Source organism: Lissotriton vulgaris, chromosome 10, assembly GCF_964263255.1.
Source record: "Lissotriton vulgaris chromosome 10, aLisVul1.2, whole genome shotgun sequence".
NCBI classification, from domain to species: Eukaryota; Metazoa; Chordata; class Amphibia; order Caudata; family Salamandridae; genus Lissotriton; species Lissotriton vulgaris.
This window is the reverse complement of record NC_141698.1, coordinates 453,837,997-453,857,043: the sequence shown is the minus strand read 5'-3', so window position 1 is coordinate 453,857,043 and position 19,047 is coordinate 453,837,997. Positions and strand designations below refer to the sequence as shown.

Here is a 19,047-nt window from a genome sequence, read left to right as displayed (position 1 = left end):
TAGTCTATTCTCTAGAGGCTACCATGTGCTCCAGAATGAAACGAGTATTGGTTTAGCGTGGGATGCATGAGTCTCCAGCAGTCGACCAATCCCATAGTATCAAGGAAGTTGGGCAGCCATAATTGCGAACTACGAAGGTCTCTAGGCGGATGTCTCTCCAAGGTCCCAGAGCAGACCGAGTTGAAGTCACCACCCACAATAAGTAACCCCGCAGGCAGGTTTAAAATGGCGCTTCCAAGGTCCTGAAAAGTGTTGTTTTGCAGCCCCGGGGGAACATAAACCGAAACTAGGATCAAAGCACGCCCCTCCCACCGCCCCGTGACGGCAGCATACCGCCCCCTCTCGTCCACAATAGTGGAGTCAATCTCAAAAGGGAGAGACGTGCGCACCATAATACCCGCCCCCCGGGACCCCGAAGAGAACCCTGAGTGTGCCACCATTTTGAAACCCTTCCTGTTGAGCGCACAGCACGTATTCCCCACCAAGTGTGTCTCCTGTAACAGAACAACATCAGGCATATATCTTTTGAACAATTGCAAGACCACCCCTCTCTTAATGCGGTCACCCAAGCCATTAACATTCCAACACAGAACTTTTAATTTCCTACCCCCATCGTCGAACCTCAGGGCTCCGCCGACCCCAGTGGACCCCACTGATGCATTAGACGAATCAAAGCATACAATACATTGCCTAGAAAAAGGAAGAAAGAAACGAAGAAAGCACACAAAACCAACCCTCACACCACCCCCCACCCTACACCCCTGCAGTAGACTAAAAAGCCCCCCCAACCAGCAGTGTGCCTGTCGCCCCATAAACTAAGCTACAAGAAGACCCTAGAGGAGAAAGGAGATTACGTAGTCCCCCCCCGCCACCCTCCAAGTAAAGAAAGGATAGTCTCAATAAAGTGCAACAGCTTGGCATTACAGGTCATAGTCAACAGGTACACCAACCGATAAAGTTAGCGTAATAAGTACTTCTCCTGATGATCGGGGCCTCCAGAGGCACCTTCGGAGTGTTCCTCCTGCTCCTCGCGTCGGCGCGGCAAAGTGTCCAGCCAGTCACTCGCAGCCTCAGGCATGTCGAAGAACATAGCGCGGCCATCGCGTTCAATACGGAATTTAGCGGGGAATATCATGGAATATTTCAGCCCCATGTCCCTGAGGCGCCGTTTCACTCCTGCGAAACTTTGGCGCTGTCTCTGAACAGCCCTAGTAAAGTCCGGGTAGAAGTTAACATCCGCGTTCTGGAACTTGAGGGGTCCATGTCGCCTCGAAGCCTGTAGGATCGCATCTCGATCTCTAAAGTTGAATAAGCGGGCGATGATGGGTCTCGGTGCGACACCCGTCTTCGGAGGACCACCCGGTATTCTGTGGGCCCGCTCGACTGAGAAGAAGTGGCTGAGGCCCGCCGGGGCCAAGTGAGTCTTAATCAGTTCCTCAACAAAGAGGTCGGTGGCCGAGTCCTCTGCACCTCCGGTACTCCAATAATGCGCACATTTTGCCGCCTGGCACGTCCCTCAAAATCCTCCAGCCGCCTAGAGAACAGGTCATTGATCGACCTCAAATTCCGGACCTCCGTCTGCAGGTCCGAGACATCGGTCGTGAGGCTAGCAGTCTTGCTATCAAGCGATTTCACTCTGTTGTTTGTTTTACCAAGGTCAGCCCTAATCAGGTTGAGGTCGATCGCCAGGGTATCCACTTTGTCCGTCAGGACCTCGTGTTGCTTATGCATCTCCGTCCTGATGCCAGCGATAGCCCCCATGATGTCCCGGAGCGTGGGCTCCGACTCCTCTGGCGAGCCCGCACGTAGAGAGTCTTTGGATTGAGCGGCAGCAGTTGGCGAGGTTCTTTGCTGGGCGTACCGGTCGATCTTGTTGGTCTGAGGTTGGACCGTCTTCCTGCTGGCCCGATTCGCCGTTCTATCAGGATCGCCCCTGCCAGCCATGTTGGATCCAGACAGAACAAAGGGTAGCACTATGAGATCACTCCAGGCATTCAAACAAACGCGGAGCGTAGCTACCACAAATGCCCAGTCGGCGAGAGGCCACTCCGCAGCTCCGTTCGCTCCGCCAGCTGAACCAGGAGGCGCTCACTCCGCATATCGATCATGCCCAGCGTTATCACCGCCGTCGGCCATCCCCGAGACAATGGTGTGCCCCTGGCACCGAATTTCGACACGACGTAACTTTGTCAAGGAGTGTCGGATTTTGGATCGGAAAGTAGATCCCGTGTCTACGACCATTCGCCAACTAGAATCCACCACCGTGGATCAGGATCAGGAAGCTCCGAGCTCACGCGGCCATCTTGCTTGCCCGCGAAGCTCTTCCTTGTTTGCCCAGTTTGTTAAGTTTTTGAACTGTATTTTATGGTGAGGAGAATCCTCATCCCATCCTACATGATTTTTGTATAATGCAGGAGCCTGAGCTACTGCCCATTTCCTGGCATAGGTATATTTTTTATGAATTGGAATGTTGTTGGAGAATTCGGGTGGCCAGTCTTTTTCAGCTAGAAGAATGTCATAACCCTGAGAGAGCTTCTCCCAAAAGAGTGCTCTGATTTTTCTTGTTATGTCCCCCTCTATCTGGAGTGTTACTTCATATAACTTATGTGGGACACTAACCCTGGTATCTTCTGTTTCAACTTGGATGTACTCATTCAAGTCCACTGTCTCCAGATGATCCTTCAGGATCTTGCAAGCTATGGTGACTTAAGCTGCTCTGTCCAACGTTGTCTGAGCCCACTCTCCGTTCTTGGGTTGTGTCCTCAAGATCCTCAGCATGTGCACTTTATTGAGACTATCCTTTCCTTACTTGGAGGGTGGCGGGGGGGACTACGTGATCTCCTTTCTCCTCTAGGGTCTTCTTGTAGCTTAGTTTATGGGGCGACAGGCACACTGCTGGTTGGGGGGGCTTTTTAGTCTACTGCAGGGGTGTAGGGTGGGGGGTGGTGTGAGGGTTGGTTTTGTGTGCTATCTTCGTTTCTTTCTTCCTTTTTCTAGGCAATGTATTGTATGCTTTGATTCGTCTAATGCATCAGTGGGGTCCACTGGGGTCGGCGGAGCCCTGAGGTTCGACGATGGGGGGTAGGAAATTAAAAGTTCTGTGTTGGAATGTTAATGGCTTGGGTGATCGCATTAAGAGGGGGTGGTCTTGCAATTGTTCAAAAGATATATGCCTGATGTTGTTCTGTTACAGGAGACACACTTGGTGGGGAATACGTGCCGTGCGCTCAACAGGAAGGGTTTCAAAATGGTGGCACACTCATGGTTCTCTTCGGGGTCCCGGGGGGCGGGTATTATGGTGCGCACTTCTCTCCCTTTTGAGATTGACTCCACTATTGTGGACGAGAGGGGGCGGTATGCTGCCGTCACGGGGCGGTGGGAGGGGCGTGCTTTGATCCTAGTTTCGGTTTATGTTCCCCCGGGGCTGCAAAACAACACTTTTCAGGACCTTGGAAGCGCCATTTTAAACCTGCCTGCGGGGTTACTTATTGTGGGTGGTGACTTCAACTCGGTCTGCTCTGGGACCTTGGACAGACATCCGCCTGGAGACCTTCGTAGTTCGCAATTATGGCTGCCCAACTTCCTTGATACTATGGGATTGGTCGACTGCTGGAGACTCATGCATCCCACCCTAAACCAATACTCGTTTCATTCTGGAGCACATGGTAGCCTCTCGAGAATATACTATGTCCTAACTTTGCGCCGGCGATCTCGGAGGCCCGCCTTTTGGCGAGGGGCATCTCGGACCATTCCCCGGTGTGGGTGTCCTTCGATTTCGACATTGCGGTTGCCGAGCGGCCCGTGGTGGTTAATCCATGGTACTTGCGGAATCCAAAGACGCGCGGACTTCTGGCCAAGGCCATTGAGTTGTAATTCAATGAGAATAATGGGTCGGTTACATCAGCAGCCACCCTATGGGAGGCGTTTAAGACGGTCCTGCGAGGTGAGGCCTTTGCCCTCATAGCGGACGTCCGTAGGAACAGAGATGCCGACATGGTGCGCATTGAGGCAGAGATCATGGAGCTGGACTCTCAGTTGGAGGCGGGCCCTACGCCTGAGCTGCTCCATACCCTCTCTCTTAAGCAACTGGAATACCGCGATCTGGCCTCCGACGCTGCTGTTGTCATGGGTAGAGAACAACAGGGTAGGATTTACGACGTCGGCGACAAGGCGGGCAAACTCCTGGCTTGGCTTGACAGGAAGGAGAGAGCCAGTCGTAATGTTTCAAGGGTGTTGGGAGGCGACGGCTTACTGGTCACTGACCCGAGTGCAATCGTTGGGTCGTTCTCGGACTACTTTCGGGGCATTTACACTTCGGTCTCGGACCGGTCTGAGGCCGACTCGTGCGCTTTCCTGGCAGATATCGATCTCCCGTGCCTGTAAGAGACAGACCGTGACGACCTGGACAGGGACATTACTGCGGGCGAGATTGCCCTCGCCATTCGCTCCCTGAGGTCTGGCAAAGCGCCTGGCCCTAATGGTATCCCTGTGGAGCTTTACAAAATCAAGCCGGATGTAGTTTCCCTGCACTTACGGAACATGTTCCTGGAGGCGCGGGAGGTAGGCATTCTTCCCCACGATCAGAGGTTGGCCACCATTGTGGTTATCCATAAGGAAGGGAAGCCAAGAGATTTGTGCCGATCATATCGCCCCATCTCTCTATTAAACGCGGAGCCTAAGATTCTAGCCAAATTGCTCGCCAACCGACTGATTGGCGTGATTGGCGACTTGGTGCACCCGGACCAGTCGGGCTTTATTCCACACCGCAACACTGCTCTTAACCTTCGGAGACTTCACGGAGCCCTGGCTAGGGCCCACATGCTTGAGGTGCCAGCTGTTCTGGCGTCGTTGGATGCCACGATGGCTTTTGACTCCCTTGAATGGAGTTACCTGTGGGCAGTGTTGGCGAAGCTCGGCTTTGGTCCGGAGTTCGTAGGGTGGGTCAAACTTCTATACGCTAGCCCGTTAGCTAATGTTGCGGTCAATGGTCGAGTTTCGGCACCCTTTGTTCTTCAGAGGGGCACCAGGCAGGGCTGTCCTCTGTCGCCCATCTTGTTTGCACTTGCACTCAAACCTTTGGCGGCATTGCTGCGCAACCACCCAGACATTCATGGCATTCGATGGTCTCCTGACTTCGAGGACCGAGTGTCATTATATGCAGATGATATCCTTCTGTATCTCACTTCCCCTTGCAAGTCTCTCATCGTGGCCTGCGACGTGCTCCGACTCTTTGGTCTGTACTCCGGCTTGGTTATTAACTGGTCGAAGTCGCATTTGTACGTCCTGAAAGGGGGAACGCCTCGCCTTCCGAGAGGCTGCGGCATACAGGTGGCGAGACAGGGTTTCAAATACTTGGGGATTTACATCTCCACGGACCCTAAAGCGCGATACGAGCACAATCTGCTTCCCCCTCTTCTTCGCCTCCGGCGGGATGTGGAGGGGTGGCGTAAACTTCCTCTTTCCTTGCTTGGACGCGCGGGGTTATTCAAGATGATGTCCTTGCCCAGATTTCTTTACGCCCTGCAAAACACTCAGGACCCGGTCCCGGCCCGATATTTCGGTGAGATACTACTGGGCCTCCCAGTTGGCAGCCATTAATCATGGCCTATATGGCCCTGTGGATAATCCGGGGTACGCCATGGATCGGTGGCTCCTGGACGGCGGGAAATATCATAGGGCGCTGTATACGAGGTCCCTTGATAGGCGGATGTCTGGGCCAACGAAAACTGCTGTACACATCTGGAGAGCGGTCACTAAGGCGCAGGGGTAGAAAGACAGGCTTACTAAGATGACCCCACTCTATGATTCTGATATACTGGGCAAACTATGGCACACTAAAGGCTTTGATAGGTGGGATTTGATCGGTATTTCTAGGGTGGAGGACATGCTATTGCGAGGGGAGGTAAAGTCTTTTGTCCAACTGCAGTCGGAGTTTCAGCTGGGTGGGACGGAATATTTTCGATTACGCTCAGCTGAGACATGCACTATTGTCTGCCATACCGGAGGGTGAGGTGATTCCCGACAGTTCTCCCTTGGAGGATCGAGTATTGGATTGCCACATGCCTGACAGTGCGATCTCCTTGACATACAAGAAACTGATCAACGTTCGCACAGATCTTCTTTTGGGGGTGCGAGATCAGTGGGTGCGGGACGGGATAGAGATCGACGACGAGGATTGGCAATGTGCCGTGGCATCTCCCAAGGAGGTCGCTATCCCCTCCCGTCTTCGACTGGTGCAGCTAAAGATCTTGCATAGAGTTTATGTCACTGGTCCCAGGCTTGTACATATGGGACACTCTGGGACACTCTGCCGATGGTCTCTGTAGACGTGGTTGTGGTGCCCTCGCCACCTTCATGCACATCATTTGGGAATGCAACGTGATAGCTTCCTATTGGCGACGGGTGCACACGATCATGAGCGAGGTGACCGGGCTGGAAGTACACACGGAGGCCCGAAGATGCCTCTTAAATATCTGGGGCCCGACAGACTACAACACTGCCCAGACCCAATGGGTGACCCTTGGGAATATGGTTGCGAAGCGGGACATTGCACAGATGTGGGGAGCAGCAACGGCCCCGAAGGTGGTACAGTGGAAGGCCAATATGGATTGGTGTATGTTCCGGGAAAAGACTGTATATGTTGCCAGGGGTAAACCTAAAAAATGGCAGAAATTGTGGGGGGCTTGGAATAAATATAGGGGTGACATTTGCATACCTCCAGAACCCGCTCCACGGGATGAACACTTGTCCCCATAGCCCATGCTTCCAACTGACGGTTAGATATCTCCGTTATCCTGTGTTTCCTTCTCACATCGTCCTGTGTATCTCTATTGTTCTGATTATAACTGTGGTCATTGTGCCTGACTGACTCCTTGAATAGGCCTCACTGCATATTGGTTTCATTGCCTTCTTACTTAGCGCCCGTTTCGGCACCTCTTTCTCTATTTCTCCTCCCTCTTTCTTTTTGATACATTTAACTTAAAAAAAAAAAAAACTTAACCTTCATTCGTCTTGATATTCTGTTTTTTGCACTCTATTTCACTGCTTTTTGTATTGCTGCCTAGCCTCCGGGATGTAAGGCTGAATAGCTGTGTGCACTATTTGACAATAAAGGTTTTAAAAAATTAAAAAAAAAAAAAAAAACTGGGCAACAGCAGTATCCAGTTAAGCAAGAAGCTAAAAAACAGCTCAGGGAGATCTTAGATCAACTTGAATACCAAGGAGTAATTGAAACATGCTCTTCATCCATGAACAATCCTTTGTTTACTGTATCCAAACCAGACAATACATATCGTCTAGTTTTGGATTACAGACATTTAAACTCTTGTTGCAAAACATTTGCAGTACAAAATGCACACAGTGCAGCATTAATGAATAACATTGTGCGTAAAAAATATAAAACTACCTTAGATATTTCTAACGGTTTCTTCTGTCAAAACATTGCACCAGAAAGCAGGTATTTGGCCGCTTTCTCAATTATGGGAACACAGCATCACTTCTGTTGTCTCCCCCAGGGATTCAAGAATAGTACAGGGATATTTTCAGCTACAGTAACAGAGTTACTACAATGTATGATGATGAGGCATTATCTCATGTCGATGACAACTATCTAACAGACGATGACTTGGACAGGCACTTGAACAGAGTGAACACCATTATACTTGGCTTTGCCTCTGAAGGGTATAAAATCAATTTAAAAAAAAATCAAGAATTTCCCACCTCAACGTCCTTTTTGTTGGATAGGAGTTATCAAGTGAAGGCAGCAAACTTTCTAGAAAAATGTGCGCTGCTCCAAACTCCAAATTGCTGAAAAACTTACTGTCGATTCTAGGTTTTCTGAATTTCAGAAGAACATACATTCTAAATTACGCAGAAAGGGTTAAACCTCTCTACTAATTAATCAAACCTGATTTCAAAGCAGTTAATTGGGCTCAAAAACACACAGAAAGTTAGCGTTTAGTCCAAACAGACATGTTGGCAACAACACATTTACAAACACGCATAAACGTACGCAACTTAGTTATCCGAATCATTCCAGGAAGATGCAGATTTGCATACTTAACCTTTAAAAAGGAGAAAAAGTACCAATAGCTTATAAATCACACTTGTACACACAAGCAAAAATGAAATTCACTTCTACAGAAAAAATTCTGACAGCGGTTCAAACTGCAATAGCAAAAGAGAGAGCCCTCGCACAGGGTAAGCGCATAATGGTCTTTACTCCTGTACCTGCCTTAGAGGCAGTGACGAAAGCGAGCATTCCAAATGCAAAAGCTTTACATCCGAGATAGATACAATGGGCTAATTCTCTTGCTGCAACAGACGTTGAATACGTTTTTGACCCCTATTTGAAAAAACAAGATTTTCTACAATACAAACAAGAATGCCTTCTGCCTACTGAGATTCTGCCTCTAGAACAGTATGAATGTATAATTTATACAGATGGATCAGCACAACCCGCAATTGGGGGTAAACAAGCTTATAGTGCTGTGTGCGCGATCGTTAAAGGTCGCTGGAGAGATGGTAAATTCCGACCTATGATCACTAAAATTCAATCTTTAGGAGATTGTACAGCTCAGCGAGCTGAACTACAAGTATTCAAGATCGCGCTTGAAAATACGGACCATGAATTCCCCACACTCATAAGTGCGATTCCTATTAGTGCTTTCAATCTTACAATGAATACTTGTAGAACTGGGTTCAAAACGGTTTCAAAGATGCAAAAGGTGGCACAATCAAGCATAAGTTGCTTTGGGAACAAGTAGTTCTGTTACAAAAAGAACTACAAAAGACTCACGTGATACATACACTGAGTCATCAGCGTGATGGCGTTCACGTTGCAGGGAAATCATTGGCTGATTAAGCCGCAAAGGCAGCTGTGCAAACGGCTTCCGTAGCTGCAATCACTCGTTCAAAAACAAAAATAGATGGCGAAATAATGCTAGCTGTCAATGCTTCATGCAAAGACAGAGGTAAAACATTACCAAAAGGCTTTCCACTCAAATACTCATACATAACTGATGCAAATAATGTTCTGTTTGCTCGAATCCCTGGAGTGGGGGATAGAGTAATTCCAAACATGGAACATAGATTAGGACTGATCATAGCAGCACATAAAGGACTTGCCTCTGCACACGTAGGTGTTTCCGCCACAGTATCATTATTAAAACAAAGATACTGGTGGCTGCCCATGAGGAAACAGACCAGAAACTATGTTTTCGAATGTGAAATCTGCCAAAAGATGAAAGTCTCCACAGTGAAACTTCCTGCGCAGACACCCCTGTTGATATCAGATAAACCATTCGCTTGCGTTTACCTGAACCACTGCGGTCCCTTACAGAGGGATGGCATCTATAAATATATCATGGTCGCAGTGGATTCATGCTTAAGATTTATTTGGATGTGGCCTCAGCGCTCGGCTGACGCTCGAACTGTTATAAAAGATTTGCAAGTCTTTATCGGCACATACGCAGTTGGCACGCTACATTTTGACCAGGGTCCTGCATTTAGCTCTCGAGCTTACAAGGAGGCCATGGCCAATCTGGGCGTTGCATTGCGGTATTCTAGTCCATTCCATCCTGAGGGAAATTCGGTAGTAGAGAGAAAAAACCGGGACATAAAGCAATCTATAACAGCTAGGGTATTAGGCTCGGGTGATGGGTGGGTCGAACATCTAATAAGTGTCCAACGTAGTCTTAACAATCTGCCAAGAAGTTCTCTAGGGGGTATCATATGAAATGCTTTTTGGAACTAGGATGATTGTTCAGGACCTCGAACGTCACACTTCAGTGGTAGAACAAAAACCCTTTGGTATCAAAGATCGTTTGGCTGTTTTACAGCACATAATTGAAATAAGAAAAAGCCAAAGCAACGTGTTACTGAAGCCAACAACCACTGAAGAAAAAACACCGTCCCAGCAAGACCTGTCTGGATTCCAAAGATTGGGAATCTAGTCCGAGAAAAAATCGCAACAAGAAGGAACTTCGGCCTTCTTACAGAAAAGCAGTACCTGTCATAGAAATCCAAGGATCAAGAACAGTGATACCTCCGCCCCTTGCTGGTAAAAAGGAGAACAGGTTCGTGTCCATCGACCTGGTCAAACCACATCATGTGGCCAATCATAAGTAGTAGGCCAAGTGGACTCCAAAGATGTGGCAGATGCCTGAATCTGGCTACTATCTAAGAGTTGCAAACTGAGAGACTCATTACCTTTGAAGAATCTGCAGTGCGAAAAGAAGGACTATGTAAAAAAACCATGGAACTTATACCTCTTGAGACCCAAATAACAGTTCGTCAAGAAATGCCTGTCTACAATGAAATAGCAACTGACTATACAAATGTAACAAGTGATCAAGTGGTTCCGGTGACTTCATCAGAACCTGATGCAATCCCTACAATTGACCGGACTGCCTCTGGCTATTTCATTAACTTTGATACGTTTTCCGAGGATTCCAGCGAACCTGAAACGATGCCAGTAAAAAGAACTTTTAAAGAACAAGTAACAGAACTTTTTCTTCTCCTGGAAAAGACTTATCTGGTTTCACCATGGGTTGAACTATGATTTGTGATGGGTGTACTTTTTCTTCTACTTTAGTTAACTCTTGTATTTACTTTTGTAGTGTAGTTCCTAGTTTCCCACTAGGCCCTGCGCATTGGAATAACATAAACAGTAGTATCGACGTGGAACTGCTGATATTCCAGGCCTCCACTGACTATGCTAAACTTAATTGGGTTGTGTTACCAACTAGCTCAGAGGTCACTGGAAACTTTCTTCTCTGCATAGGAAGTGATCAGCTTCCCTGGCACAGACAAGAAGGGATTCAGTTTTCCAACAACCGTGCAACATGACAACTTTGATCCTCAGATCAAGAGTCAATCTCTAGGGTCGTGTGAAACAATAGACATGTATTTCACTCACTCAGTCTAGTGCAGTTTACTTTCACGAGATGTAGAGAATAGAGAGACGGGCGTTTGCCAATAAAGGGTTAACATTTATTGAACAGTCTTTCTTCTCGTACAAGAGAAATGTATTGCCACAATTGCAAGACTTGTTATTATAAAAAGTACGTACAGTAAGAGAAGGATTGCGAAATAGAACTGTAAAAGCATTGATATGGTTTCTTAGCCATACAATGGTTTAAAAGTAATAAAACATATATACAGTCATATATACATTAGGCTAACATACTCAACTGGTGCTTCTAACTAAGCCTACCCCAGTGTGCCTGACCTAAGCCTAACACGTGGAAGGGGAGTAAGTAAGTAGCTTTAAGTTAAGTTGGTTTTGCCAAGGTTTGTTTCAAGAATTCTCGTCTAAGGGTTTAGTCAACACCATACCTCTGAATAGAATGATGGAGGATTGGTATCTCCTTCAGGGGTCACTCTCGATATCCCAGTCACCCGCGAGGGTAGACCGGAAACGCCGGAGCTGGATTTCTCTGCAGGAGAAAGGCAGCGGGTCTCTTCAGCGCGTCGAGGAAGGAGGGGGGACAGCGTCCGCGGGCAGCTGGAATCTGCTGGATGTCTTCGCAGAGGGACGGCTGTTCAGCTCCTAAGCGTACTGTACCATCGTTCGCGCTTTAGCAGCGATAATGGTATCAGCAGCTTCACCACCAAGGGACAGCAGGCTGCAGCGACAGAGTGCTAGATTCACCAACACGGGGTCTTGCAGGCAGCTGGCATCAGTAGCTCGTACAACAGGCATTGCTTAAGGCAACGTTGGTAATATTTATACCTGACAGGTACCGGGTTTGACGCAAGTTTGCTGGACATAAGACGTCAATTAAAGATGTCACTAGGAAGTGATAGTTATCAGTTGCTCATTAGAGTTCCATTACTAATCAAAACATAGCAAGCGGGGATTTCCAGGTTTGCTGAGTTTTTATCTTGTTGAAGAACTCGGAGTGTTAATCTAGGAATATCAGATAGTGACTTCTGCTCTGTCATTGCACTAATTGGTCGCAAAGGAAGTGGCAGAGAACTATGCTGGAATGTGGCTCTGTTCGTGTGAGGCCAGAGATGACTTTCTGAAAATCGCACTTGAACGGTTATGCCAATATAGGGAATAAATGGATTTATAGCCGAATAGGGGCATAAGGTCACAGTATCGATCAGGAACCTAGATAAACACGCAACACCCACTCCACGGGTTAATGTCCATCAAAATTACTAAAACTAAAGCAATTAGATGCACGTGTAACATTGCCCACCCCAAAATACATAAATGCATTCGAAATAGGCGTACTTGTAATACATGAAATTTTAGGTACTGTACGTTTTTTAAAGCATAGTAACCATTCAAAATTATTTGCATATGAAATCATTGAACGATTATGCATAAAGAATTACACATGAAGTATCTCTGACAGAAGAAAGGCGAGATAAATCATCACATAAAAATGCATTGTAATAATATGTGTGCTAGAGGCTGGTGTAATATTGTTATGTCTCTAGATGTGATTAGAAATAGAAGTGTGAAGCTTCTGTTCTCTAAGAATAGTTTTTACGTTAAGCAAAGAATTGTTCGTGCCAAAAAAAGGTCAATATTAGAAAAAATTGTCCAATTCAAAGAATTATTGCTTGAACGGGGAAAAATAGATTTCCAAAGCTCTTGGCAGTTTTTGTTGATCAAAACTGAAGGCCGAATTCAGAGTTCATGGGAACGCTGTGTGTCGGAAAAGCTTCTAAAAGTTATTGTTTCTGTACGGGTGAGAACATCGTATCAGACAGGCTCTCAAAGAATTGGTCTACAAATTCAGGTGATAGTTCAACCAAATTAGATAGCGCTGTAACTTGGCAGGTGTGAGAATGATTGCTGTCATCATAGTCGGGACCAGCAATGCTCACAGAACGTTGTACCTGGATGATGTTGCTTTTGTCACTCGCTCCACTGTTACCACTTGGCTGTAGTACAGGAGTCTCCACGAATGCCGTCATCAGGATTGGTAGCCGCTGGGGACAACACAATGCGTGAGCCGTTATTGGACTGAGCAAAGTATCGACGTCCATTGGTACTGCTGATGGAAGTGAAAGACAGATGTCCAACACGCATTCATCGCCGCAAAGCATACACCGTAGCACAGGTAAAATGCAATTTTGCCATATCGGTCTGAACGAAAGGAACCAGGTCATGTTTAGATCTCTCAGCCTGGCCAATCCAAGGACGTTAGTTATCCTGTCCCGGTAGCGCATTGCTAGGATTGTCTCTTCCATTCCCATGGGAGCTATGTCTGAGCCGAGGCTTGCCATAACGAAGCAGAAGGGTCAAAAATAAAATCCCTGCTACAAGTCCCAAAAATAATGGTATGCCGCCAAAAATGGAGTGCACAAAATTAGGAACGATTCTCAAAATTGCCTGGAAGGGTGTTAGCAGTCCCGTAAAGACTGTCTTAAATATGCCTGGGATGCTTGTTGCACTAGACATGTTAAGGAGTTGGCTGAACATTTCTACGAAATGCACGGGGCAATTTGTTGATAAAAGGTCATGAACTTCAGTAGCTGTCCTTGCAACTAGAAGATCATACGTCTCTTTAGATGACGTTATAGGCACTGTTGTCTGTAAAAGTACAGATTTCATTTTGCTTAATGTATCAATTCGTATAGAATAGAGATTCAGACGAGGCCAGATGGGAGTCACTGTGTCTGCAGGCCCACTCGGAAACAATGCTTGCATACAGCATTTGACCATGGATGTTACTTCTACTAGATAACTTTTCCCTGGCACGAGGCCACAACATCTGTGATCCGTTCTAAGAATGTATCTCCCGTTCGAAAGTTGCATAAAGAAGGGCTCTATCTGAGTTGCAGGTGTGACTAGCTGGTGGCATGAAAGGTTGTTAGAATTTCCATCACATGCTCCGTGTAAATTAATACCCTGACACAAAAGTATACCGCTTAGTGAATGTTTACAGTTCTCACCACTAAGAAATACATTTTTGTCGCTGTCACTATAGCAAGAATGAGTGTATGGTAATTTCCATTCAGATTTTACATATCCTTTACCCAATTGTTCATATTGGCCAGCAGGTATGTACTCAAGGTACTTTTTAAATCGGAAAGTTGTTATCGGAATTGTGATAATTCCGTGTATTATCCATTCAATGACAGGACTCTCTGACATTGTCAATGGCAATCTCTCGAGTTTTTCGATGCTCAGGTTTGTATAGTCTGCTCCTTTCTGTGCCAAACTGATCTGTTTATCAGTAAGGTTAAAACTGGAAAATAATGACGTTGTGTTGATTAAACGCCAAGGCACATAGCCTGAACGAAGATTTTGCAGCGTCCAGCCTAATTCTATAATAGAGCGTAATTGAGACTGGCCATGTTGTAACATTAGCAAGTCTCTGTCTATCACATCAAAGGCAGATGATACAATATTGTCCAATGAATATATTCTGGAAGACAGAGTCATTAACCCATTGTCTACCACAGAAAGTGATTTCTCCAAATTAATACGATCAATTTCTCGTATTTTTTCAGCAGTTTCAATTTGTTTGACTTTCCAAGCCTCGTTGTATGCAGCATAGATGCTGGTCGCTATGAAACGCTTTTGACGCTGTTTGCGTGGTCCAAGAATGAAATCGCGCAAATCAGCACCATCTTTTAATAAAGACAAGTGTTGCTTAATTTCAGCCAGTGTGGATGTTTTTAGCCATTCAAGGCAGAGTTTTCCTACACTGTATGTTGTTATAATCCCTGGATGTTGTCTCTGGGAATATTTTGAGTCTAATCTGGTCATTTTCAAACCCTGTGTTTTATTCAGGAATCTATCTTGACAGCTATTTGTGTCTGTAGGCCAGATTAACCACTTTTTCCAATCAGGATGTGTTCTGTTGAAATGTAAAATTTGTGACACGTCTAACTCAATATCTGTGGTTGCATTCTCAGGTATTGGCTTTGGTATAGACGGTGTTTTAAGGTCTTTGTTCTTAGCTAGGCCAAGACAAGATGTTTGGTGTATTGTGTCATTTAAAAACAACATTTGTTCCGGTATCATGCAGGTTCTAAATAGTGCTTCAATGCCTTGTACCTGCCAATCTTTTGTACCCCAAATTGTTTTCGTTTCAATATTATTTTTCCAATAATCAAAACCAAATGTCATCATTTTGTCATAAAATGCTTCTGAATATATCAATTTAGAATTTGTCAGCATTGTTTTCATTCCTGTTTTATCTAACAGTTTGTAATAAAACGTTTCTGCATCACTGGTGTTAAACCCTGAGAAGTATTTGAATTTCTCAAAAAATGCTTTAGAACTGCTTTTAGGTGGTGTAGAACAATGTTCCCATTGATTATACATAAAAACATTTCTAGGCTGTGCAGATTTATGCAAATAATGATCCCCATAGTGGGTGTAACAGAATAACTGCTCATAACTAGATGAACCTTGTAAATAATCATGATCTGTGAATCTAGCTGACATTACTAAATCAGACATCATGTCATTAATACTGTTAAAGTCCCAATCATCAGAGAATGTACTAGGTGTCACAAAGTCACTTAAGGAAACCTTTAGTTGATGAGGATACTTCAGGATTTCGACCGGACCATAGATCTCATAGTCTGTTTTCTCCCATACTACCCCACCAGGTATTGGAATTGCTGTGACATTTACTGTTGACAGTTCTCTTTTCTTCACGTGGGATGATCTGTGTGGTTTCAGGACTAGGTTGATGTTCTGACTTGCTGTGTCCATTCAATTGTAATAAACTTTCCTAAAATTAAAACTAAAATTAGGCATAGTAGGAGTATGAATACCCCTGAGATAATCCAATGCTCAATCAACGGTGAATCCAGATATAGTTCTTTGATTTGTTGAAGGAATCCTGTTGTATTTTCTTTAGAATACTTTTTTGTATCTGGCATCACTTCGGGGTCGTTTTGATCTTCAGAGAAGTTGTCGAAGTTGATTAAATAACCAGAGGCAGTTCTGTCAATTGATGTGATTGTTCTTTCAATCTGTCTCTCGGTAGCACTTTCTGATGCCACATCACTGTAGACTGGTGTTGTTTCTTGACGAACTGTTTCAATCTGTGTTTCAAGAGGCACGAGTTCCATGGCATTATTGCATAGTCCTTCATTGTGCACTGCAGGCTGATCGAATGTGATTAGTCTTTCAGTTTGAACCTCTTGGATTGTTGCAAGTTTGGGTATTCTGTTGTTTCTTGGGAGTCCACTGGGCCTACTGTTGATTATAGGCCACATGCTTGTGGTTTTACCAGATCGATAGACACGACTCTGTTCTCCTTTTTACCAGCAAGGGGCGGTAGCACAACTGATCTTGTTCCGGTGACTGCTAAGACAGGTACTGCTTTTCTGTAAGAAGGCCCAAATTCCTTCTTAACCGCGATCTTTTCTCTGACTAGATCCCCAATCTTTGGAATCCAGGCAGGCCTTGCTGGGGCTGTTGCTGGTGGTGCCTCGTCAGTGGTAGTTGGCTGTTGCTTTAACTTTATGTTGCTTAAGGATTTTCTTGTTTCATTCAGTTCCTGTAAAACAGCCAAACAATCCTTTACATCAAAGTGCGTTGTTTCTTCTTGTACCACTGACATCTGACTATTGAGGTCCTGAATACGCATTCTAATTCCGAACAATAGTTCGTATGGGCTGAAACCTTTTAGAGAATTTCTTGGCATGTTATTAAGACTAGTCTGGACACTTATTAAATGTTTGACCTACCCAGCGCCTGAACCTAATACCTTCGCTGTTATAGATTGCTTTATGTCCCGGTTTTTTCTTTCTACCACACTGTTCCCTTCCGGGGTATGACGGACAAGAATACCGCAACCCAATTCCCATGCTGGCCATGGCCTCCTTATAAGCTCGAGAGCTGAAAGCAGGACCCTGGTCAGAATGGAACGTGGTAATTGCGATGTGCCGATAAAGACTCGCAAATCTTTTATAACCGTTCTAGCGTCAGCCGAGCGCTGGGGCCTCATTTTTTAAGTGTGTTTAGCCTTAACTATTAATAGGACGCAGGATGGGGTGTAGGCAGCGTTACGCTCTTTCTGACTGGTAGCCGGTAGCAAGGTTCGCTACTGCGATCCCTATTGCAGTTTTCACAGTTGTTTGCATATATTTGGTGTTCTACACTCATTCCCGGCCACCAGTATACTGATTGTAATTCAGTCAGTGATTCCTTGATCTCTCTGTGCCTAAGACCCAAACCCATATGTGCGTCTGCTATTAAAAATATTCTCCTGTTCGTGTTTGGAATTACTCTGTCCCCCACTCCAGGGATTCGAGCAAAAGGAACGGAGTTTGCATCTATTACGTATGCATAATTGAGTGGATAGTTTACGGGTAGCGCTGCACAGTCGCCTTTTACGGTCGTTTTTACTGCCAGCATGGTTTCCCCGTCTATGTATTTATCTGTACGCTTTTTTGTGGCTACGGAAGCCGGTTTAGTTGCATCCGCTATGGCTGTATTAGCCAATGAATTCCCTGCAACGTGAACGCCATCACGTTGAAGACTCTGTGCGTGAATCACGTGAGTCTTTTGTAGTTCTTTGTGTAAAAGAGCTACCTCGTTCCAGAGCAATTTATGCTTTATTGTGGCACCTGTGTCATCTTTGTAGTCGTTTTCGATCCAACTCTGCAGCTTATTGTTGTAAGAGTTGACGCAAAAATGAGAATCGCACACTATAAGTGTCGGGAATTCACGTTCTGCATTTTCGAGCGCCATCTTTAAAGATCTGATTTCAGTTCTCTGAACCGAACAGTTTCTTACAGATTCAGTTTTTGTTACTTTCGGTCTGAATTTACCGCACAGCCAACGACCTTTAATGATCGCACATGCTGCATTGTAGGATTTGCTCTCTACATTAAAATGCTGTATAAAACTATCTGTATAGATTATACATGCGTATTGTGGGAGAGGTAGAATTTCGATTGGCAGAGGATATTCTTCTTCATATTCTAAATCATTCAGTTCTTTAAATTGCGGGGCGAAATAGTATTTCACATCTTCCGCTCCTAGAGAATCTATACACTGTATCCATTTCGGATCCAGTGACACTGTAGGCAGGTTTACTGGGCTGAATAGCGCCTCGAAGGCGGGTTCCGCTGTGAGGATATTAATCCGTTTGCCTTGTGCTAGTTCTCGTTCATTTGCTAATGCGATTTGCACTGCGTTCACAGTTCTTTCTGTGTGACTGAATGTTTTTTCTGCTTGTGTGTACAAGTGAGATTTAATTGAAATTGGTACCTTTTCTCCCTCATTAGAGGTTAGGTACGTGAATCCGCATCTTCCTGGGATGACTCGGATTACAAGATCGATCGTGTTGTCACGTGTAGCTAATTTTGTTTTTGCTAACATGTCTGTTTGCAGTGATCTCAAAATTTCTGTGTGTTTTTGAGTCCAATTGATTTGTTTAAAATCAGGTTTAATTAGTTCGTAGAGAGGTTTAACCCTCTCTGCGTAATTTAGTATGTAAGTTCTTCCGAAATTCAGAAAACCTAGTATGGATTGTAAATTCTTCAGCGTTTTTGGAGCTTGGAGTACAGCGCACTTCTCTAAGAAGTTGTCCGCTAGGCTTTTCCCTTCACTTGATAATTCGTACCCTAAAAATAGTACTGTCAGATGGGCAATTCGGGACTTTTTAAAGTTGAATTTGTAACCCTCTGCTGCGAACCCAAGTATAATGGTGTTCACTCTTTTCAAGTGAGTATCCAAGTCATCGTCTGTGAGATAGATATCATCTACGTAAGATAATGCTTCATCATCATAGATTTGTAGTAACTCTGTTACCCTAGCTGAGAATAGTCCTGGGCTGTTCTTGAACCCTTGTGGGAGTCGACAGAATTTTTTCTGCGACCCAAATGCAGAGAAAGCGGTCAAATATCTGCTTTCTGGTGCAATGTTTTGACAAAAGAAACCATTAGATATGTCTAATGTCGTTTTATATTTTTTCCTAACTATGTTATTCATTAGGGCTGCACTATGCGAGTTTTGTACTGCAAAAGTTTTGCAACATGTATTAAGGTGTCTGTAGTCCAAAACTAGACGATATGAATTGTCTGGCTTGGAGACAGGAAACAAAGGATTGT

At 45.2% G+C, this 19,047-nt stretch overlaps 2 protein-coding genes across 7 annotated transcripts in view; one reads left to right on the top strand and one right to left on the bottom strand.

Moving 5' to 3' along the window:
• LOC147685397 (uncharacterized) overlaps nt 1-15,580 on the bottom strand; it is a 128,095-nt gene extending 112,515 nt beyond the window's left edge. The window contains exon 1 of the mRNA XM_086941311.1: nt 10,590-15,580. Within this exon, the coding sequence (XP_086797437.1) occupies nt 13,166-15,439 (2,274 nt within the window). The 5' untranslated portion in view covers nt 15,440-15,580 and the 3' untranslated portion in view covers nt 10,590-13,165. The remainder of the gene's footprint in view (nt 1-10,589) is intronic.
• Nucleotides 1-19,047, top strand: part of LOC147685396 (uncharacterized) — a 379,028-nt gene that overhangs the window by 109,323 nt on the left and 250,658 nt on the right. The window lies entirely within an intron of this gene.